We start from the raw sequence: 22,356 nt of genomic DNA, 5'->3' as shown, positions 1-22,356 counted from the left end.
ACAGAGGCTGCCCCTCCCTTCCGCTGCCTCCTTTTCCCACCCGCCGCTCTCCCCCTGCAGGCTCGTGCAAGCTGCGCTTCGCGAACATGTCGGAGGACCTGTGGTACGCGCCGCCCACGCTCAAGGCGGCGAAGCGCGCGCGCGTGCTCCGCAGCGCGGACACGTCCAAGCGGCGCAAGCTCGCAAAGTGGCTCAAGGCGCGGCTACGCGCAGCACCAGGCCGCCGCCCCACGGCTCCGCGCCGACGTGAGGTCGCCGCCCTCCCCCCGTCTCGCCGCAGGCGCAGCCACGCGAGCAGGGCGCAAACGCGCTGTCGGGCCTCTCGTCGAGCGGGCCCGCGCCGCTGCCAAACGCGTCGACGTGGAGGTGCGCACTATACATTAATTAATACTTAATTAATTAACTTAAGTAATCCGCGGCGACGTGGAGGGTGCGCACGAGGCCGCGGCGGCCGCCGGCCCCTCGCACCCTGCCCCCCCTGACCCTTCTCGGACGCTCCCCCCGCAGGCCGCACGAGACCGAGGCGGCGCCGGCCTGAGGCGCGGGGGCCCGAGCCGGGGGGCAGTGCGGCGTGCGGCACGCGCCGAGCGGGGCCGCCGGGAGAGCGGCGCGACCCGTTGCGGCGGCGGCGTCTCGCCGCGGCGATGATTTTGACGGAGGGGCGTCGGAGAGAGGGCGTCGGCCGACCGCCCCAGCGCGGGGCGCAAAGTACTATAGCCAAGGAGCGAGTGCGGGAGTGGCAGGCTTGGCGCTATATGCAGAGCGCTGCACTCGGGGGGGGGGGGGGGGGGGGGGTTTGACCGGCCCCTTGAGCAAAATCCGGGAGCCCTAACGGGGCCCCGGAACCGGGGGGGGGGGCCCGGCCGGGCTTTCCCGGGGGGGGGGCCCCAGAAGAAATGCCGCAACGGCCTCTCTGCCGGCGCGGTGGGGCGGTGCGCACGGCGCGCGCGGCCGCCGTTAATATGCGTTGAGGAATTAACTCGAGCCGTGTATACACGCGTGTGGCGGTTTCCTTTTCGAACGGCGAATCTTCTGCCACGTGCCAGTCCGCGCCTGTCCCCGGCTCGCGGCTGTGCGCTGTGCCCTCGAGAGCCTCGTGTGAGCTGTGTGGCTAGTGCCATTTCACTCTGTCTCTGACACGCTAATCTTGAAAACGTCTCCAACGGAGCTCCGTGTTGCTTCCAGCGCCCTCCCCCGCGCTTCCTGCGGCCATGGCCGATGATCCTAGGAAGAGAGGTCATCTGGCTACCGCGAGAGCGACCCAACTCGTCGACATCGTCCGATGATGGTGCCTCAAAGTCAGCCTTCGGAGGCTATCGTGGGGTGGAGCCGGCAGTAGCCGTGACATGTGGTTCCACCACCCCTCGTAGGCTTTGCCTCTGACCGCCACCGTTCCCAGGCTGCCTACTGGGATGGAAAGGAAGGCTCGGCGAGCGTATAGAAGCGTGCTCGACCTCGTCGTGGCAGCCTGTACGGCAGCGCTGGTAGGCGCGATGAGCGTCGTGCCACCTGACCCGAGACAGGTCGCAGGCGTCGTACCGAGCGCGTCGAGACCGTGTCCTGATGTGGTCTGCACGGGTGAGTCACGTCGGCGTCAAAGGAGCGACGTGTGACCTGTCAGAGCTTGATCTCCGATCTCAGCGGCGTCGAGTCGTCTCCGGCGCGCAACAAATGTACCTCCCCAGGACGCGCAGAGGCAGCTGCGACCCCGCCGAGTAGACGGCGGCACACCGCGCCACCTGCTGTGTGCCGCCGTCTACTCGGCGAGGTCGCAGCTTCCACTGGAAGGCACCGAGAGGTACATTTTTCGCGCATGGTCAAAATCAAGGTTTTGTAACGCGGGCTGTGCCAGTGAAATGGCACTAGCCTGTGTGTGTCGCGAGCCTGTCTGCTCGTGTGACGTGTGACGGACCACCGCGGTCGAGTTTCTTTTCGCGTGCCGCCCAGTATTGTGCGAGGGGCGGTACAATAAATTCTTTTCGCGTGTGCTTGATTGAGTTACCGGTACCTGGTGCCTGGCGAGTAGAGGCCCCGCCCTCCGTGCTCCGAGGACCCATCTTGGACTCTTTCGAGCGGGGCCGATGCTTTGCTCCATAAGAGTGAACCCCCCCCATGAACACACCTGTGAGGGAGGGCGAGACGATCGAAGGGTCCCGTACCATGCGGAATCGACCCTATCCAGTGCTCAAGTGCTCAAGATGAAGAGACCTCGAGAGAGAGCGAAGTGCCAGAACCCAGGTGCTGCCCGGTGCGTGCTGTGCGCGCGCCAGTCTTCTCGATGCCGACGCTCCGTGACCGTCGGACAATACTCCCAGCAGACGACAGCACGAACGAGCTGGCCTCGGCCCTCGCTCACACAACGCTTGCAATTCCGGCGACGGCGACAGCCACGGAGGAAACTCGAGCTCAAGCCAGCGGAGACAGGTCGACCGCGTCGCGTCGCCATGTGCCAGCGGGGCTAAGAAGACGCCGGCCTTCCTCCGAGGAGCCAACACTCGAACAACGCCGCCTGGCCTCTGCGCTCCGGCTCCAGGAGCGCGCAGTCGCTGCGGGCAAAGCGACGCGCTCGGCTTCGAGATCGGCCAGCGTCGAGCTGCAGCCGTGGCCGTGGGCGAGGGCTGCGCGAGGGCGAGGCATAGCAAAGTCTCAAGGCCAAGGACGGTCGGCGGCGATTGCGCGCTCTGCCCGGATCGGCAGAGCGGCCGTCGCCGCGGCACTGCACCAGCGAGGCTCCGCTCCGCCTCCAGACATCGGAGGACTGACTGCCCTCTCGTCACTGAGCCTGCAGTCGCCGCAAGGTGGCGAGGATAGTGTTTGATGCGCGTAGTCGGTTTTTATTTGACGATCGATTCGCCCACCAACTAGGAAGAAAACTAGACACAAAATATCATACACACGCTCGCCTTCCTGCGATCGCTCGCGCACGGTGCACACGGTCGCCACACACATACACACACGCGGCACACGCGCGGACACTCATGACTTGGCTGGTCGACCCAACTACTCGCCTCACACGCGTACAAACGAGGCTCATCTCTCAAACATCTGAGACACGTTGAAGAGCTGTGATGGTGCAAAATTTTTGCGGTTGGGCAGGACAGCGTCCATCTGGCTCGCCTCCACGCCAAACCACTCGAGCACACCGTTCCATAAAGCCTCCCATGAAGTAGTTGGCAGCATGCGACCGCGACCCAGGTCCAGGTCACTACCTTCGCTGATGTCTGACGGGTAGCTGCCGAGAATGCGGCGACCCTTGACCGCCCCGCCCATCACAAACGTGTTGCCTCCCCACCCATGGTCCGTCCCCTGCCCGTTGCTGCTGAGGGTCCTGCCAAAGTCGGAAACGGTGACGACGGTGACGCCCTCCCACCGGCCCTGCGCCTTGAGCTCGAGCTCGAAGCTCGCGAGGGCGGCGTTGACCTCCCCCAGCTTGCGATCCACAATCTCGACCGCATCGGTATGCGTGTCAAAGCCAAAGTGCTCGGTGAAGAATGCCGCGCGCTCTAGCTGCAGCTGCGGCTGCAGCTTGAGCACCTTCGCAACCTGCGCCAGCTGCATCGAAATGGGGTCGTCGGCAAACGCAGTCGAGAGCGTCTGTGAGTCTAAAGCAGCGCCGAGCTCCTCTGTTGAGCGTAGAGCCTGCTCTAGAGCTCGTTTATACGTTTCCGCAAAGACTGATCCGGAGACGGGCGAGGTGATGTTGCTAATCTTGGCGCCCAACTCTCCCAACTCGCGAAATCGAACCACGCCAGACTCCTTGCTGAGAAAGTCGGGCTCGTACGGCGCGCCTTCAAGCATCTTGGCGCTGCCGCTCGTGCTGAAGAGACGCGACCGATGCCGACGCTCCTGCTTGTCGAGCGCCGCCATGGTGCGACCGAGAATCCCCTTAGCCCGGATCGACTGCGCATGCAGGTTTTGCGCGCAACGCAGTTGGATGTTGTGAGCGAAGAGGTGCAGGGGCAGCTGCACGGCTCCGAGCGCAAAGTACTGCTCCTTGGTGGTGGGCTCGACCAATGCGCCAATGTTGGCTATCGCGAGCGCATCCCCGGCAATATAGGCCCGCTGGAGTGCCGTTAGCCGTGGGTGCAGCCCAAAAAAGTCGCACGGCTGTTCCGCCATGTCGGCAGGAAGGCGAAGAAGGTTTGACTTGTTCAGGGCGACCTTTCCCCGCCGCCGTTGGTACTCTGAATAGAGATCGCGATAGCACGAGCTGGGAACCAGAGCATTCCACGAGTCGAGCCCACCGTTCATGTAGAGCACCACAATCGCCTTGAATGGCTGGCCGCCCGGTGCGGCCAGCGTGGCCACGCTGTGGCGTGGGCCCCGCTCAATATCAAGCCCGGTGAAGTGAAATTCAGGCGCTGCGATGATGAGCTTCTGGGCCACTCTAAGCGCCTCTTGCGCAGGGGTGGTGCTGTACTGCTCCCGCATTCTTGATCGATCTCGCCACTGCTGCCTGCTGTCGTCAGGATCTTGGCCTGGCGAGGCAGCTAGTAGCGCCTCTCCATACGCTTCAGCGATCACTCGCCGGCTCACAGCACCCAGCCGGCCGTCGGTGAGCAACAGCGCGAGCTCGTCCACAACCGCTGTCGCCGTCTCCTTTTCGCGCGGCAAAAATGTGAGAGTTCCGTCGGATGTTTCCAGCGCAGACGTGTCAAAACTGCGGTGATAATTGCAGGCGCGAGGTGGGCGGCTAAACGGCTGCCCAAAGCCGCCGTGGCAGTTGGTGTTGTACCGATCCCGGAGAGTGAATGCGTGTCGATGCCACCGCGAACCGGGGTCACATGGCCCAAACACTGTGCCTACTGCGGATGCACTCCGCTGACGGGGACTTGAGCGCTCGCGTAAATAGTGCCTCAGCAGTGTCGGGCGTAGCGCTTGCTGTACAGCTACCCATGAGGCTGGCCCAGCTATGGGATCAGTGCCGTGCGCTAACACGAAACGGTGGATGTCAGACCGAGACGGTCCAAAGGTTGCCTGCGTCAGGAGCCGCGAGATCATCCTTTCAGCGCTCACTTGGCTGAGCGAGGTAGCATCAACTTGGTATGAGCACGAAGTGCCTTCAAGAGCTACTGCGCAAGTCAAGGAGCTGCTGCAGTTGATCTGCAACAGTTTTGTCCTCAAGCCAGCAGCTCGCACGCTCTCCCACTCATGCCCGTCATAGCTGCGTGCCAGCACCCTTTCGCTGCAGGGCACGCTCTGGTTGCTGAGTTGACTAAGCGTTAGCAGCAACCTTGGTGACGAACGTGGAAGCACAAATCTTGATGTTCGTTGTGCGTCCACAGGCACAGATAAAGGAAACCCATTCACATTAGTGCGAAGCGGTGGCGGTGAAGGCGGCAATGGCGGCGGCGGCGGCGGCGGTAATGGTGGCGAGGGAGGCGGCGGCAGAGCGTGCTTCATGTACGTGCGGTGGCTGCCTGCTCGCTGTGTGCCGGTACAAGAAGTTACCGCAGAGCAAGTGAACCAGATCGCGCCGTCTCTGGCGAGGGACTTGACGACCATGAGTCCGATGCAGCGCGCGCTTGCATCGCAGCGCCGGCGACACTCTGGAAGATGGTTGTCGCTGTCGATCGCGTTCATGCTCCATGGCGTCGGCCAAGCGCCGATGCAACTCACGTCTCCCAGGAAGTAGTACGCCGAGTAGCATAGCGCGTCGCGCTCGTTTGCTGTCTGGTCTGAGGGGCAGCCGTAGACGCCAACAGAGGAGAGGGGCGTCGTCGGAGGCGGCGATGGCGGCGGCGGCGGAGGCGGCGGAGGCGGCGGCAGCGGCGAGGGAGGCGGCGGCAGAGCGTGCTTCATGTACGTGCGGTGGCTGCCTGCTCGCTGTGTGCCCGTACAAGAAGTTACCGCAGAGCAAGTGAACCAGATCGCGCCGTCTCTGGCGAGGGACTTGACGACCATGAGTCCGATGCAGCGCGCGCTTGCATCGCAGCGCTGGCGACACTCTGGAAGATGGTTGTCGCTGTCGATCGCGTTCATGCTCCATGGCGTCGGCCAAGCGCCGATGCAACTCACGTCTCCCAGGAAGTAGTACGCCGAGTAGCATAGCGCGTCGCGCTCGTTTGCTGTCTGGTCTGAGGGGCAGCCGTAGACGCCAACAGAGGAGAGGGGCGTCGTCGGAGGCGGCGATGGCGGCGGCGGCGGAGGCGGCGGAGGCGGCGGCAGCGGCGAGGGAGGCGGCGGCAGAGCGTGCTTCATGTACGTGCGGTGGCTGCCTGCTCGCTGTGTGCCCGTACAAGAAGTTACCGCAGAGCAAGTGAACCAGATCGCGCCGTCTCTGGCGAGGGACTTGACGACCATGAGTCCGATGCAGCGCGCGCTTGCATCGCAGCGCTGGCGACACTCTGGAAGATGGTTGTCGCTGTCGATCGCGTTCATGCTCCATGGCGTCGGCCAAGCGCCGATGCAACTCACGTCTCCCAGGAAGTAGTACGCCGAGTAGCATAGCGCGTCGCGCTCGTTTGCTGTCTGGTCTGAGGGGCAGCCGTAGACGCCAACAGAGGAGAGGGGCGTCGTCGGAGGCGGCGATGGCGGCGGCGGCGGAGGCGGCGGAGGCGGCGGTGGCTGAAATGGCAACCGCTCACACTTTCTGCAGAGCGCGCATTTGGCATTCCGCCACAGACATTTGTTGTGCCACGGGAATGTGTTGCGGTCGCAGTACCGAACGCATGAGGCCAGTGGCAAGGCTGCCGGTGCTGGAGACGGAAACGACGGGGACGTCACCGGTGACTTCGGCGTCACGGCTGAGGGGGGTGGTTTGGGGCGCTTGTTTTGGCGGGGCGCTTGGGCTGCTGGCTGGCGCGAGTAAAAGTTGGCACCGGAGCCTTCGTCGCTCTGGCGTCCAGCGTTCGAGTCGCTCCCCTCGCCCGAGGCATCATCTCCCACAAGGCCAACCTCGCCTGAGGCATAATCTCCAATCGCATCTTCTCCAGAGCCGGAATCGAGCTCGTGATTGTCATCGGCTAGAGTTGGTGGGAGCTGCACTGATATGGTTCGTGGCGAACGTTCTGGTGGCTGTGACTGAGCAAGAGCCTCGCTTTCGTGAAACAAGGCCGAGATTGAGAAAGCGATCACAAGCATCGGATGCGGCCCAACAGGGGCCCATGACGGATGGATGAAACGTGCGTCCCGAGCGCCCTCCAGCACTGCTCAAGGAAACCGTGCCGCTCACCCGTGGTTATTTTTCGGCCCCCTCCCTGCGAACGCGCACCCCCAGGCAATTCTCCAGGGTTAGGGCACTTACATTTGCTGAGGAGCTCCAGCAGTGTGAAGGGGATCCAGGGCTCGCACCTCAACCTCTCACAGACCAGCGCACAGCGCTTGACGTATTTTCTTCTCGCAATAAATGGAGAGAGTCGTAGTTCGTAGATGCTAGATCGGCGCACGCTCGCGAACACAACAGAGGACCGTGGCGTGAGGGCGATGAGATCATAATTTCTGCACATCAGTGAGCGTTTCACTCTACGCATCTCCTAGCCGAGTCTCCTGTCTGACTCATCGCCACATCTCAGAGAACAATCCCGCCCTGCCAGCCTTCCAAGATCAGTTCGCGCCTCGTGGCCGGTGCGAGTAACCCCATACGGCTGCCGAGCTCAATGCGAGTAGCTGCGCGCAAACCGTGATCTCGCGGAGCGGCCACGCGCACACGCGTCACATGCGGCGCGGCGTCTTTGGCTTCTCGACGCCGATCTTGCCCCAGAGGTCGAACTTTGGCGCCTCAAACTTGTTGACCCACTTGAACTCGTCGCCGCCGTAGTTGTGCAGCGGCGTCGTGCTCATCGCCATCTCGCGAACGCTGGAGGGAAGGACGGGGAGGCGGATGAGCCGAGACTGGCCGAGATTGATCGAGACTCGCGGGGTGCGCAAGCCGTGGTGGGAAGCGTCGAGTACTTTCACAGGGGCGGGCAGGCGGCGCTGGGGCTACGGTTCGCTATGCGACGTCTGCGCCTCTCCGACGCGTTCGTCTGCGAGTGGCGCTCCGAGTTGGCGGCGGCGAGCACTGCGCTCATCCGCGCCTGCTTCCGCGCCTGCTCACACCCGCAGCCATGAAGAGACGCCGTTTCGCGCGCGCCGGCGCGCGCCGTCCGCTCCCCGCGTGTCCGCGCGCCTTCTCGCGCTTGGCCGTGTCGGGCTCCTGTGCCGCGGCAGAGACGGCGTCCCCCTGGCTCGTCCGCGCTGCGACCGCCACGGCCGAAGAAGGCGGCTTGCGCATCCCCGCCGGTGCGTCGACGCCCAGGATGGCGCGCAGCGTCTCGAGGTGCGTCGTGTACGCGCCTCCCCCCCCCATGGCGAGCCGGATGCGCTGCATGCGAGGCAGCTGCGCCACGGGGGAGGCGGGGTGAGCCGAGATGTGTGTTCTCGCGTGATCTCGTGTGATCTCGTGTGATCTCGTGTGATCTCGTGAGGCGCCGAGATGAGCCAAGATGAGCCGAGATGAGTCGATATCACACCGAGAGGAGCCGAGATCGCACCTGCGCCACGAAGATGCGCGCGCGGCTCGGGTCGCGCTTGCGCAGGTAGTGCAGGATCCTGCAGTCGAGATCACACCGAGATCACACCGAGATCACACGGAGATGGCTTGCGCTGGCAGTGTGGGAGCCAAGGCAGCAGCTTGACGGCGCCGCCACCGCGAGGCGCCTTGCAGGGAGTAGTCAACGGCTGACTTCTTCATCAGTGATTGGCGGCTCGTAGGTGTAGACGCGGCGCGCCTTGGCGGCGGCGGCGAGGGTGCGCTGGACGTAGTCGGGCGCGCAGCGGTCAGTGCCCCAGTGCTCTCGGAGCAGCGGCGGGAGAAGCTCCTCCTGCGGAAGGCAGTGATTCAGAATGAGTGCACTTGTGATGACGGTTGGCATAGCGGCGGGAGCAGCTCTTCCTGCTTGGTCAGGTAGGAGCGCAGCTTTGTGAAGAGCGCGTCGACCGTATCGCGAAGCAGCTGCGCCTCCTCCGACCACGGGTCATCCCCCCCCAGCGCCGTGTGCAGCGCCGCTATCTCGCCGAGGATGCGGGGCTCCATGCGCGAGATCGCCAGCAGCGCCGTCTCGACCTCCTTGGCGTGCTCGAGCAGCTCGCGGCGGTGTCCGTCCGGCAGACCCTCGCACGAGGCCGCGAGCCAGTCGTGGTGCACCTCCACCTAGTGATCTCGTGTGGTCTCGTGTGATCTCGTGTGATCTCGTTGCTCATCTCGATCTCGTGCGATCTCGGGTGGCCTCCACCTGCACGCGCTGGTGCTGGGCGACGAGTGCACACCAGCCGTCGAAGAAGCGGAAGAAGCAGTTGACGCGCCAGACCTCGGGCAGGTCGCCAAAGTACTGCGGCGTCAGCACGCGCTGCATCTCGAGCATGTCCCGCCGCAGCGGCTCGTGCGTCAGCAGCAGCGCCTCTGCGGCCCAGTCGAGACCCGCTGCTCCCTCGCTCAGTGTCGCCGACGTGAGCCCTTCACCGGCGTACATGGCGCCGACGACGTCGCCGTCCTCGCCCATGACGGCGACCTCGAACACGTCCTCCTCCTCGTAGGCCGGCGTCGACGGCTCGCGGTATGGGCGCGGCGGTGGCTCCTCGCCGGCCGGAGGCGGAGGACCGCTGGGCGGCGGCGGCGGCGGCGGCCCGCCAGGAGGCGGAGGAGGCGGTCCTCCGGGCGGCGGAGGTCCACCGGGCGGCGAGCTGCGCGGCGACGGAAGGCCAAGCACGTCGTACCCCTGGCTCGCTGGGTTGACGGGCGGCAGCACCGCATTCATCAAATCCTGAGCGCTCTCCACCAGGTTGCCCGTCCGGGGCGAGGCCCGTGCCGAGTTCAGCCGCTGCGTCGGACCTCCCCTGGCGCTGGCGAGTGGAGCGCCCGCGTTCCGCTCGTCCGAGGTGGACGCGTCGAGGTTGAGCTTCGCGACCATGGTTGTTGGAGGGACTGCTGGCCGGCGTCTCGCCGATGACGGACACGCAAATCAAAGAATTTTCGTCGCAAGGCATTTTGGAGCCGCCTCAGTGACTCCTGCGAGAGAGGCGAGGCACTTAGCTCCGTGCACCCGCCCACCCCCGCCACAGGCAAGCTCATTCACAACCTGCTCTGCGATTGCCGTGTGAGAACGACTGAGATACGCTGCTTCTGCAGCCCCAGCCAATTCTTAGTGGTCCAAGTCACCTCATCGAGGTACTGGCTGGGCCCGCGTCAGCTTGTTCTGTAGCACGTCCGCCGCCTTCCGGAGGATCTCACGGACCCCCCTTTCCGAACCCGCCGAACGATTCGAACAGCAGTAGCTGGCATTAAGAAAAGAGGATTGAGCCGCACGCCGCCGTTTCTATGCCTTTCCACAGCCCTCATCCACCCCACGCCGTGGTTTCTTAGCTCCGGCCGGCACTCAGGCCAGAGCCGGCCCTAAGGATTTTAGGCAAGAGGTAAGAGGGGTAAGCTGCGGTCCGCACAAACAAGAGCCGTGGGTTGCGGGCGTCTCTCGCAAGGGCAGACAATGAGAGCAGAAGGCAGACACGTCCCGCACATGTCCCCGTTCACAGTTGAACTAATTCTCACGGCTGTACACTGTTTATTAATCGGCCGTCCGCGAGCCCCTAGCTCGCCGACAGAGATGCCACGAGGGGTCGCGGTGGCGTCCATCGCCAGAGTCCGGAGAGAGAAGCACAAGCAGCGGCAAAAACCGCGCGGGGGCGGGCTCCTGCTTCGCGCGCTCGGTAAGCGCGTTTTGAAAAGCTCTGTGTCTTGAAAAGCGCGCGGGGGGGGGGGGGGGGCGTCTCTTTCCTCATATATCAATCTGTCCGTACGATTCATGTTGATCTCGCTTGACCCCACAAGGGCGTGAACGTGAACGGCGACAGAGAAGGTCTTTTCTCGCAGCTGCGAGACATGCTTTCTCGGAGCGGGGCATCCAAAACAACAGGGCGGAAGGGAGGGGTGACCATACGCGCAGCGCAGGAGGGGTGCCCCTAAGGGGGCACAAAGGTAGCTTAAAGGGGAGTGAACAAGACGCCGCACAGGCGACGCACGCTCGCCGCCTACTCCAGTTGAGGCTGCCCTCGGACCCGAGAAGTGGCGATATGCTGAGCCCGTGCGCCGCCTTGCACGCGCGGGGCCTGTGCAGCTCCGTCTTTGGCGACGCCTGGGCCGAGGTGGCTGCGGCGCTCGGCCGGTCTCCGTGCGGCGGTGGCGAGCCGCCGCGCTGCCGCGCGTGGCAGGTTTTGAACCGCAGGATGGTGTGGGATGTGTGCCGAGTCGCGTGCAAGACAACATGGGACTGCGACGCCACCGGCGGCGCCGCGACGTCGGCGCCGGTGGGAGGCGGGACGGATACGACGGTGGTCCACCTCGCCTTTGCCGCCGACGCCGCCCTCCTCCCGGCCGTCGGAGCAAGCATCGCCTCTGCCGTCGCTTCGAGCCGGCCGTCAACGCGGCTGCACGTGCACCTGGTGACGACGACGGCCTCCCTGCCGGCGGCGCACGCCCTGCGCCGCTGCCTCGCCGCCAGCCTCGCCCAGCATCCGCGCCTCGCGGGCGGGAGGCTCCGCCTGCGCGTGGTCGACTTTGAGACGGCGCCGCGACGCTTCCGAGAGACACTTCCGCGACACTTCCGCGACACTCCTCACCACCCGCCGCCGCCGCGACACCGCCGCCTCCCACGGCACGTCCACGATACGCCCACGACACGTCCACGACACGCCCACGAGCACGACACGCCCAGACACGCCCACGGCACGTCCACGACAGATCCACGACACATCCACGACAGACGACACGCTCAGACACGCCCATGACACATCCACGACACGTCTACCGTCTACCATGACACGCCCTCGACGCGCCCACGACACACGTCCGCTGGTGCGTCCGCAGGCGGCGGTGCGGCGCGGGCTCGCGCGGCTCCTCCCCTCGGACGAGAACCACCCGACCGCTGCCGCGGTCGAGGCGCAGCCGCGCCGCCGGCAGAGCAAAGGCGTCCGCTACGCGCGCGACCTCCGTGCCCGGGAGAACTTCGTCCGCTTCTACCTCGCGGACCTGCTGCCGGCGGTGTGTGGACCGCACGCTCCTGCGGCTCTCGACGCCGTCACTTGGTTCAGCGCAGGGATTGTGTGTCACTCTCACTCACAGGTGGAGCGCACGCTGTGGCTCGACGCCGACACAGTCGTGCGCTGCGACCTCTCCCACCTCTTCGCCGGAGCGGGCGCCGCCCCGTGGCACCTCGAGATCACCCGAGATCACCCGAGATCACCCGAGATCACCCGAGATCACCCGAGATCACCCGAGATCACCCGAGATTGCGTTGAAGGCGCCGCCCCGTGGCATCTCGAGGAGCCAGTCGTCGCCGTGGCGCTGCGCGATGCAGCGAGGTCGGAACTAGGGGGGCCTCAACGAGACCATATCCACCTGGTTCATTGAGGAACCCGTTTCATTCTCTTGCGTGGCATAGGTCGGAGGGGGGCCTCAACCAGACCATCAGCCGCACCCTCCGCCGAGCCGCCGCCGCCGGCTCCGGTCCGCCGGTCCGATCGGACTTTATGCATTAAGAGATGAACGGTTGGCCGTTGACTCCAGATTTATGATGCGTAGGCGCGCCTGCCGGGCCCATCGGCCCTCCGCAGCGCGAGGCGATGCGGCAGTGCGTGCCGCACGCAGGCGGCGCCTTCACTCCTGGACTCGGGTATCCAATCTCGGGTGATCTCGGGTGATCTCGGGTAATCTCGAGAGTGCGTGCCGCACCCGCAGGCAGCGCTTTCAACGCCGGCGTCTCCCTCCTCTGCGAGGGTTGGCGGCGGAGGTCGATGACGAATTCTGACTGAACAACCAGTGCTCAGGCGTCTCCCTCCTCTACTTGGACCGGTGGCGGAAGGCCGGCGCGACGGCAGCCTTCGAGGCGCTGCTCAGCATGCACCGGCAGGACAGCTCCTCGGAGTTGAGGCGCGGGGGTGGAGGAAGCAGAAGGCTGTGAGGGGCGAAAGAGACATCTGCGAATAGGACGCCCTCTGGGATGAGGCGCAGGGGCAGTCGCAGCCGCCAATGCAGCTCCTCGGCTGCGCGTACGGCTTCGCGTCCCTGGGCGCCGGCATGAACTGCGAGGTGGAGACGTGCTGCGGGCTGTACAGCCGGCCCTCAGCACACCCGGGGCGAGCAGCGGCCTTGCCCCCCAAGGACACTGGCACGCGACCTTTCGCGGACCCTTCCCGGTAGGCCCGCCCACGGCGTGCACCCCGGCCCGCCCGAGGGAAGTCGCGCGGGTGGCTGGGCGGCGGCGTCGCTTGCGGCGGCGGCGGGCTCGGGCGCGGGGATGGCTTCGGGCAAGGCGCGCTGGTGCGGCGCGTGCGTGCTGCACTGGAACGGTGCGAAGCCGTGGGTCCTCGCCAACCGCAGCAACGGCAAGCTCTCGGCGAGCCGCGCGGACGCGCAGTCGGAGTGGCTCACCGCGGCCAGGAGTGCAACACACACACACACACAAACACACACACACACGCACGCACGCACTGTCCGACTCCTCTTCACCATGGCGACCTCTGCTCTTGGCCTCTCTCCTTGACCACTTCGACCCTTCTCTCCTTCACACACCTCTCTTCTTCTCAACCCTCTCCATCGCCTCCCTCATTCTGCCTTCGGTTGACTGACTCACAGCGTCTCCCCTCCGCAGGCTGCTCGACGCGCGGCTGCCCGAGTGCGCCGCCCTGCCCAGCTTGGGCAGTGTGCAGGCGGCGGCCGAGCGCAACGCCGCCAGCCGCGACGCGCACCACGAGGACTTCGAGCTCTCGCCAAGATGCAGCCGAGAGATAGAGATGGCACACCACGGACCCTTCTCGGAAGCTTTCCTCTCTAGGACCTCGAGCGGGCGACGGACGCGCTCCTCTCGGCCACCGACCCGGCCGCGCCCATCGACGTGCGCGTGCTCGAGCCGGCGGCGGCCAAGGCGGAGTGGGCGAGCGCGAAGCAGCGGCGGCGGGCAAACGCGAGCCTCTGGCGGCAGGCGAAGAGGGCGGCGAAGCTGCACGCCCGGAGGAAGAAGGCGCGCTCTCGGGGCGGCGGGGGAGGGGACTGAAGAGGGAGGGGGTGAGGCAGGCGGCTGGCTGCCTGGCTCTGGTGGTGCGCGAAAGCGGAGCCGGAGGCGCCAGCACAAGCGGCCGGCGCACAATGACACAGAGCTCTGGTACGTTGGCGCGCGCTGCGCGCATCGTGCAGAGACCCCGCAGGAGGGGAGTGCGTGCACATGTGCATGCGACGAGGGCGTGGAGATGGGAGCGCGCCCGAACATCCCACACGCACTGCCTAAAATCCAACCCACGCGGAGAGACTGTTGGGTAACCCCGGTGCAACTCGCGCCGTGCCCCAAAGAGTGGAGATCTCTGCACTCTCTGAGGTGTCTGGACACTGGAGAGAAAACTCTAGTACTCAGACGTCTAGTCTCTAGTGGGCAGTCTGACCGCTGGGAAGTGGGAAATTAAAATGTATTTCCCACGCCGGGGGGGGGGGGGGGGCGTGGTCACCCGTCGCTCTCAGACGTCACACCCCGCCGAACCGGTGAGCGGTGTGGCGACACTCGCAACACCAACAGACAGATTGTGCAGAACGACACGTGTATCATGGGGAACGCGGTGTGTCTGCGGCGGCGGCCCGCACCACCACCCTTGGCAGCACAAAGCTGCGCCAGAGGTCCACCAGCCCCGGCGCCGCCCCCTCGCCGTCGAAGCGCTCCTCGTCCCACGCGATCAGGTAGCCCAGCCGCATCACCTCGACCGCCCGCTTGCGAGCCGCCTCCGGGAAGAGCTCGTGCGACTGCGGCGACCACTCCGCCACCTTGAGGATGAGCCTGCCCACCTCCACCGCCTCAGCCGCTGGCTCCAGGTTGGCCGGCCTGAGGAAGGGAAGAGGCGTGGGGTGTGTCCAAAGAGAGGATCCGGCGAGTGGGGGAGAGGCCGTAGCGCGCCTCAGTGCGAGGGCCTTGGCCTCGCCCGCCACGCGCACGCCGAAGCGTCCCGTCGAAGCGCTTGCGGAGACGACGACGCCGACCTTGCCGTTCATCGACGGCCGCGAGACCAGAGAGTGGATCGCGACGGTGGAGCCGACGGCCGCAGCTGTCGGATTCGACTCGCCCCACGCGCAGAGGACGCGCGCCCGCTCGAGGGCCGAAGGCTCGCCGGCTGAAGAGTCCGCACCGCCGCGCAGCAGCGACCGCGCCCGGTCGACGGTGAGCGCCTGCGGTAAGAGGGACAATGATAGGACAATGCACTCACGCTTCTTCAGCCGCTAGTCTCGGGCACGCCTCGAGGTGCTGGAGCGGCGTCCAGCTGCGGCTGGCGACCAGCCAGGCGGCGAGGTCGGCGTGGCCGCGGCTGGTTGCAGCCTCCTCGGGCGTGCCGACGGGCGTTGCGGCGCGGCAGGCGCCGTAGGAGGAGAGGAGCTTGGCGACCTCGAGGTGGCCCTTGTGGCACGCCATGACTAGCGGCGTGGCGCCTTGCTCGTCGGTTTGGTTGATCGCCGCGCCGGCCTCGAGGAGCAGCGCGGCGACGTCGAAGTGACCCTGGTGGCACGCGATGTACAGCGGCGTGGCGCCTTGGTTCTGGGCTTGGTTGACCGAAGCGCCGGCCTTGAGGAGCAGCCGGGCGATCTCGAGGCGGCCCTCCCCGCACGCCATGATCAACGGCGTGGCGCCCTCCTCCTGGGCTTGGTTGACTGCCGCGCCAGCCTCGAGGAGCAGCCGGGCGATCTCGAGGTGGCCCTTCTCGCACGCCACGAACAGCGGCGTGATGCCATTCTTCTTGGCTTGGCTGACCGCCGCGCCAGCCTCGAGAAGCAGCCGGACGATGTCGAGGTGGCCCTTCTGGCACGCCATGTACAGCGGCGTGGTGCCGTCGTTGCGGGCTTGGTCGAACGCCGCACCGGTCTCGAGGAGCAGCCAGACGATGTCGACGTGTCCCCCTTGGCACGCAACGAACAGCGGCGTGCTGCCTTGCTTCTCGGCTTGGTTGATCGCTGCGCTGGCCTCGAGTAACAGCCGGACGACCTCGAGGTGGCCCTTCTGGCACGCGACGAGCAGCGGCGTGAAGCCGCCAGCCGCGGCTTGGTTCACCGCCGCGCTGGCCTCGAGGAGCAGCCGGATGATCTCGACGTGGCCCTTCTGGCACGCGACGTACAGCGGCGTGACGCCGTCATCCGTGGCTTGGCTGACCGCCGCGCTGGCCTCGAGGAGCAGCCGGGCGATGTCGACATGGCCCTTCTGGCACGCGATGAGCAGCGGCGTTACGCCTTTCTCTGTTGCTTGGTCGATCGCCGCGCTGGCCTCGAGGAGCAGCCGGACGCACTCGAGCTGCCCCTCCTGGCACGCGACAAACAGCGGAGTGAAGCCGCCATTCACGGCTTGGTTGACTGCCGCGCCAGCCTGCTGGAGCAGCCGGGCGCACTCGAGGTAGCCTTCCAGGCACGCGATGAGCAGCGCGGAAGCGCCGCGGCCGTCAGCCGCCCCGACGCTCGCGCCGGCTTCGAGCAGCAGCCGCACCGCCTCGGCTTGCCCGTGCCGAGAGGCCCAGGTGAGAAGCGTGTCTTGCTTCTCGGTGTCGAGCCGCGCGTCGAGCTGGGCCGTTAGCGACGACTTGCCGCGCGTCCCCCACCCGGAGAGGAAGGCTCGCAGCGCGGCCAGGTCGCCCACCGCCAGATCGAGCAGCAGAGTTGGGCTCAGGCCGCCGCTCATGCCGCCAGAAAGAAGAAAAACTAGCCCCGCCCTTTTCAAACAGCTCATGCTAAGAGCTAGAAGGGGAGCTAGAGAGAACGACTACCCTGTCCCGTTATTGCGTACACCGAAGTACACCAGCACCACAAAAGCTCTACTCAGGGGGGTCACAACTACCGAGTCCCTCGACTAGCATCTAGCTGCCACGAACCCAAAAAGCACGATTCTGAAGTTGGGCCCTCGGTCTTCCCGCTCTCGTCGTTCTCTCTCCTGCCGCTTCATCCTCTCACTATCGCTCTCCTCGGCCCCGTTCTGCGACGGAACACTTGGACGGCAACGCTGAGATTCTTAAATAAATTCTATGGTGTACCTGTGTTAGTGCCAGTGCGCAGTGCGCGCCAGTCCCGTGCCCAGTGTCGTTCGAGGGAGTTTTGCTGTACCTCCTCTGGAAAAAGTTATTTAGGACCACCCCCCTACCGCAATTTTGGGTGTATGTGGCTCTTACGTACATTCCCGGAGGTGAGGACTGCTGACAGGGGTTTGCGATGAGGAGTATTTTATTGTGCTGGACGGCGGACGGTGTGGTTGCTCAGATCACAGATGGCCTTATGACGACCCCATTTCGACATCGTCCCTAAGGCCTCTGCTCATGAGCTCCATGCGGGAATGACTGGCTCAACCAACTGATCACAAATTCTCTCTGCAACATCGAAGTCATCAAATTATGCTGTCACAATGAAGACTTTAGGCGCCTTTTCGAGATATCAAGAGAATTTGTGATCAGTTGGTTGAGCCAGTCATTCCCGCATGGAGCTCATGAGCAGAGGCCTTAGGGACGATGTCGAAATGGGGTCGTCATAAGGCCATCTCAGTGGCTACACGGCCTGCCACGGCGTGTGTGCCACGACTCTGGACGACTCTGAATCGGCGCTTGATGCGGGCATAACTTGCGATCCCGACCTTGCGCGACGTGCCTATTAGTGCATTCTACCATCTACTTGCACCAAGCATGGGCGACGCCTCAGGCCCCATGCCGGCCATCCAAGATATTATGCGTGCGCCAAGGGTTTGCTACCACCTTAAGGAGAGGAGTGTGGTGATAGCTAGCCGCCGCCCACGGGCCCACGGCCTCTTCCTATCTATTTATCTCTCTTCGCAATCTCTCGCCAATTCTCGCAGCAACCTCCATGCCACCTCGCGGTCTTCCACTCTCGTCGTTCTCTCAAGCCGCTAATAAATAAATAAATAAAACGGGCACGCCAAACGAGGGGTGGGAGAAGGACAGGGTCCCCACCTGCACGAGCAGGATCTTGTAAGGAGCTCCATCCTCTACTTACCCGCGCTGTGTTTCTTGAAAGCGCGCCGCCGCGTGTGGTTGGCTGTTTGCTCTTCGCGCACCGAGCTCCTTCTCTCGCGTTCGCTAATAATCACCGACTAGAGCGAGCGCCAAACGGTGACCGTCCATCGATGCTGCTGCTGCTGGCCTTCTTGTCGCCGGCGCTGCGCTGCGCTGCGCTCAGCGCTGACGACGATGATGGCTTCTCCTTCAGCCTTGACGACGTTTTAAATCTTTTCTCCGGCGACGGCATGCATGATTTCTTCTCCGATATCTACGTCGGCGAGCGCTATTACTACGTCGGTAGCAGCGAGCGCCTCCCAAACGGTGACGAGCTTGTCCATGGCCGGCGGGGAAGAGTGATTGGGCTGGCGTCTGACCCTCTCCTGTGGTCCGTGCGATTTCCCGGCAACGAGGCCGACGCTGACGTGCACTTCGGCCTTCTCAGCTCTCGGCCGCCGCCGCCGCTGCACAACGGGTTCTTGGTGGGTGACACTGTTTACTATGCCGGCGCGAGCCACGAGTTTACAAGCGGAGATAGGCTGGAATTCGGTTTGAGAGGCACGGTTGTCGGCCCTGCAAGAGCAGCAGAGGGCCTCACGGTGCTCTTCGACGGCAACAAGGGAAACTCTCAAGTCTTGTTCAAACACACAGCGTTCAGCCGGGAGCCTCCGCACCTGCCTGGCGGCTTTGCACTGGACGAAGAGCTCTATTACAACGGCACAGGTAAGAAATTTGATAATGGCGACCGGCTCGTTTACGGCTGGAGAGGACGCGTCGCTGGCCAAGCGGCTGGTGATCTCGCCCGCACGGCCGTCGCAATGCGTTTCGCCCACAACCAGCTCACCATAGGCTGCTACCTACGCAATCTCACGCGAGATCCGCCTCCACCTCTACCTGGCGGGTTTGCGCCGGACGACCTCGTGTACTACAATGGCTCCTCATACTCCTTCGACAACGGAGATGTGTTGATATTCGGAGAGAGAGGCACGGTTGTCGGCCCTCCTACTCTTGCATCGCACGCAGAGGGCCTCACGGTGCTCTTCGACGGCAACAAGAGAGACTATCAACTCTTTCTCAACCAGCTCAGCCGGGAGCCTTTGCCCTCCCTCCCCTCCGGCGAGTACACATGGCATATCCCGGGCTTCTCAAAGATCGAGGAGACGAAGCTCTACTCTCCTACCTTCCAGGCCGGAGCATTCAACTGGTGCGACGCACCCCGAATTCCCTTGGCCGCCTCGAGGATGGGACGCTCCTGGGGCGTGCCACTCCCCACGTCTCACGCCTATATTGCCGCAGGACACTTCTTCTCTACCCGAAGGGCGACGATCAGCAGGGGCAGCTCTCGCTCTACCTCAGCGCGGCCGGCTCGGCGACGCTGCCGGAGGGCTGGGCGCGGCATGCGTCCTTCACGCTGACGGTGAAGAACCACCTCGAGGTGGCCACACGCAGTGTTATGAAACGAGCGCAGCGGAACGGCGCCAACAACCAGACCAGAGTAGGATGATACTAACGGAGCTCTGCCGCGCGTATAGGTGCCAATCTTGATCGATTCGACTCACAATCGATTAGTTGGGGCTGGCTTGGCATGGTGTCGCTGAAAGACGTGATTTCCTCCGGCTTCTTGCTCGACGATGAGCTAGTCGTCTCCGCCAAGGTGCGCCTCGCGCCATCGCCGCAGCTGAGGCTCCATTCGGTTGGCGACCGTCTTTACTACAACGGGACAAGCCGGACCGTTGAGAGCGGCACGCGTCTGACTCATGGCGCGCTCGGCGTGGTCGCCGGGCCGGGCGAAGGCGAGTATTGGGGAGAGGGCCTGCAGCTGCGCTTTGGGGGAGGCGAGAGCGTCAGCTGCTACCTCGGCACGCTCAGCCGCGAGCGACCTCCGCCTCTACCTGGTGGGTTCGCGTTGGACGAAGAGCTCTATTATAACGGCACAGGCACGAAATTTGATAATGGCGACCGGCTCGTTTACGGCTGGAGAGGACGCGTCGCTGGCCAAGCGGCTGGTGATCTCGCCCGCACGGCCGTCGCAATGCGTTTCGCCCACAACCAGCTCACCATAGGCTGCTACCTACGCAATCTCACGCGAGATCCGCCTCCACCTCTACCTGGCGGGTTTGCGCCGGACGACCTCGTGTACTACAATGGCTCCTCATACTCCTTCGACAACGGAGATGTGTTGATATTCGGAGAGAGAGGCACGGTTGTCGGCCCTCCTACTCTTGCATCGCACGCAGAGGGCCTCACGGTGCTCTTCGACGGCAACAAGAGAGACTATCAACTCTTACTCAACCAGCTCAGCCGGGAGCCTTTGCCCTCCCTCCCCTCCGGCGAGTACACATGGCATATCCCGGGCTTCTCAAAGATCGAGGAGACGAAGCTCTACTCTCCTACCTTCCAGGCCGGAGCATTCAACTGGTGCGACGCACCCCAAATTCCCTTGGCCGCCTCGAGGATGGGACGCTCCGTGCCACTCCCCACGTCTCACGCCTATATTGCCGCAGGACACTTCTTCTCTACCCGAAGGGCGCCAATCAGCAGGGGCAGCTCTCGCTCTACCTCAGCGCGGCCGGCTCGGCGACGCTGCCGGAGGGCTGGGCGCGGCATGCGTCCTTCACGCTGACGGTGAAGAACCACCTCGAGGTGGCCACACGCAGTGTTATGAAACGAGCGCAGCGGAACGGCGCCAACAACCAGACCAGAGTAGGATGATACTAACGGAGCTCTGCCGCGCGTATAGGTGCCAATCTTGATCGATTCGACTCACAATCGACCAATTATGGCTGGCAAAAAATGGTGTCGCTGAAAGACGTGATTTCCTCCGGCTTCTTGCTCGACGATGAGCTAGTCGTCTCCGCCAAGGTGCGCCTCGCGCCATCGCCGCAGCTGAGGCTCCATTCGGTTGGCGACCGTCTTTACTACAACGGGACAAGCCGGACCGTTGAGAGCGGCACGCGTCTGACTCATGGCGCGCTCGGCGTGGTCGCCGGGCCGGGCGAAGGCGAGTATTGGGGAGAGGGCCTGCAGCTGCGCTTTGGGGGAGGCGAGAGCGTCAGCTGCTACCTCGGCACGCTCAGCCGCGAGCGACCTCCGCCTCTACCTGGTGGGTTCGCGTTGGACGACACCGTGTACTTCAGCGGCAATAGCCAAGGGTTTACAAGCGGAGACAGGCTGGAATTCGGTTTGAGAGGCACAGTTGTCGGCCCTACAAGAGCAGCAGAGGGCCTCACGGTGCTCTTCGACGGCAACAAGGGAACCGTTCAAGTCGTACTCAACCAGCTCAGCCGGGAGCCCCCGCAGCTGCCCGGCGGGTACAATGTCGGCGATCACGTCTACTTTTCTGGGAGAAGCGAGTTTTTCGACGACGGGGACAGAGCTGGTGCCCCCCCCCCCCCCCCCCCAAAAACACCCACCCACCCACCAACACACACACACACACACAACGCCCCGAGGGCCACCTTGACCGCACGCCTTGGCCCTGTCAGGTGCACGGCCAGCGCGGCGTGGTCACTGGGCGCGTCGTCGGGGAGGATGGCGAGGTCGCGGTGAAGTTCCCTGGCAACACTGAGAGCATCGATTGCTATCTCTCCGAGCTCAGCCCGGACCGGCCGCCGCCCCTGCCGGGGGGCTACTCGGTGGGCGAGCAGGTCTACTACACGGGTGGCGCGGAGAAGAAGAAGAATGGGGACCGCCTCGTGTATGGAGCGCGCGCCGAGGTTGCCGGGCCCGCTGGCGGCGACGACTACGCCGGGAAGGGGCTCGCCCTCCTGTTCAACGGCAACAAGAAGAGCTACGACAGCCTTCTCACCACCCTCACCCGGGACCCGCCCAGGCTGCCGGACAGGCACCGCCGCGGCGATCGGCGGTACTGCCGCGAGGAAGGGTTCTCACGGGACGAGCCCGGCGAGGTGGCTGGTCCTGCAATGGACGAGCACGTCGGCAAGGTGCCCTAGATGCGGAACACAGGCCCCGGTCGTCTTCTGACCAGGGCTCGAGAGGGCACGTGTTGAGCATGCGTAGCCCTGGAGGTCCAGCGAGGCCCGGAATACACTGCAGAGTACCGCACACTCACACCCTGGCGCTGGTGTCCGCTCACTAGGCAAGGGGCTCCAGCTGCGCTTCGCGGATGGTGTGCTCCGGGACTGCCGCTTGGAGGATCTCAGCGAGCAGCGACCGGCGGTCGATGCCTGGGAATCGCCACTTTTGGAGTCGATGCTTGCCCACTTCGACACTTTGACTTCCTTAGCCGCCCTCGTCACTTCGATCTGTCTAGCATTGCTGCCCCTGTGGCGTCTGATTCCGCGACGGCTGCTTCGCCTCTTCCGGCGGCGGCTGATACCGCAGGCCGACGGGCAGGCGGTTCGTGAG

The 22,356-nt window shown here is 64.5% G+C and overlaps 6 protein-coding genes across 6 annotated transcripts in view; 3 read left to right on the top strand and 3 right to left on the bottom strand.

Moving 5' to 3' along the window:
• Positions 1-538, top strand: part of EMIHUDRAFT_461196 (hypothetical protein) — a gene marked incomplete at its 3' end in the record, with an annotated part of 6,155 nt that extends 5,617 nt beyond the window's left edge. The window contains exons 15-17 of the mRNA XM_005775379.1: positions 61-251; positions 281-366; positions 508-538. Of these exons, the coding sequence (XP_005775436.1) occupies positions 61-251; positions 281-366; positions 508-538 (308 nt within the window). The remainder of the gene's footprint in view (positions 1-60; positions 252-280; positions 367-507) is intronic.
• A 2,492-nt stretch (positions 539-3,030) lies between these two features.
• EMIHUDRAFT_195514 (hypothetical protein) lies at positions 3,031-7,083 on the bottom strand (the record flags this gene model as incomplete). Its single annotated transcript, XM_005775378.1, has 9 exons — positions 3,031-4,599; positions 4,776-4,802; positions 4,894-5,233; positions 5,468-5,678; positions 5,841-6,077; positions 6,240-6,476; positions 6,627-6,746; positions 6,822-6,902; positions 7,008-7,083. The coding sequence occupies 9 exons, from the start codon at positions 7,081-7,083 to the stop codon at positions 3,031-3,033; spliced, it is 2,898 nt and encodes a 965-aa protein (XP_005775435.1).
• Positions 7,084-7,441: 358 nt separating this feature from the next.
• Positions 7,442-9,890, bottom strand: EMIHUDRAFT_447768 (hypothetical protein; the record flags this gene model as incomplete). The annotated part of the gene is made up of 9 exons (XM_005775377.1): positions 7,442-7,853; positions 7,943-8,030; positions 8,111-8,320; positions 8,475-8,532; positions 8,573-8,640; positions 8,667-8,804; positions 8,837-9,133; positions 9,216-9,557; positions 9,690-9,890. 9 exons carry the CDS (start codon positions 9,888-9,890, stop codon positions 7,654-7,656), a joined length of 1,602 nt encoding a protein of 533 aa, XP_005775434.1. The 3' UTR covers positions 7,442-7,653.
• A 4,673-nt stretch (positions 9,891-14,563) lies between these two features.
• EMIHUDRAFT_95602 (hypothetical protein) lies at positions 14,564-17,278 on the bottom strand (the record flags this gene model as incomplete). The annotated part of the gene is made up of 2 exons (XM_005775376.1): positions 14,564-15,178; positions 17,228-17,278. The coding sequence occupies 2 exons, from the start codon at positions 17,276-17,278 to the stop codon at positions 14,564-14,566; spliced, it is 666 nt and encodes a 221-aa protein (XP_005775433.1).
• A 958-nt stretch (positions 17,279-18,236) lies between these two features.
• EMIHUDRAFT_195509 (hypothetical protein) lies at positions 18,237-19,492 on the top strand (the record flags this gene model as incomplete). The annotated part of the gene is made up of 2 exons (XM_005775375.1): positions 18,237-19,192; positions 19,285-19,492. 2 exons carry the CDS (start codon positions 18,237-18,239, stop codon positions 19,490-19,492), a joined length of 1,164 nt encoding a protein of 387 aa, XP_005775432.1.
• Positions 19,493-19,573: 81 nt separating this feature from the next.
• EMIHUDRAFT_195508 (hypothetical protein) lies at positions 19,574-20,700 on the top strand (the record flags this gene model as incomplete). The annotated part of the gene is made up of 2 exons (XM_005775374.1): positions 19,574-20,406; positions 20,493-20,700. The coding sequence occupies 2 exons, from the start codon at positions 19,574-19,576 to the stop codon at positions 20,698-20,700; spliced, it is 1,041 nt and encodes a 346-aa protein (XP_005775431.1).
• Positions 20,701-22,356: the final 1,656 nt, after the last annotated feature.

This window comes from Emiliania huxleyi (assembly GCF_000372725.1).
Source record: "Emiliania huxleyi CCMP1516 unplaced genomic scaffold EMIHUscaffold_3, whole genome shotgun sequence".
In the NCBI taxonomy this organism is placed as follows: Eukaryota; Haptophyta; order Isochrysidales; family Noelaerhabdaceae; genus Emiliania; species Emiliania huxleyi.
This window is presented reverse-complemented; position numbering and strand designations above follow the sequence as displayed.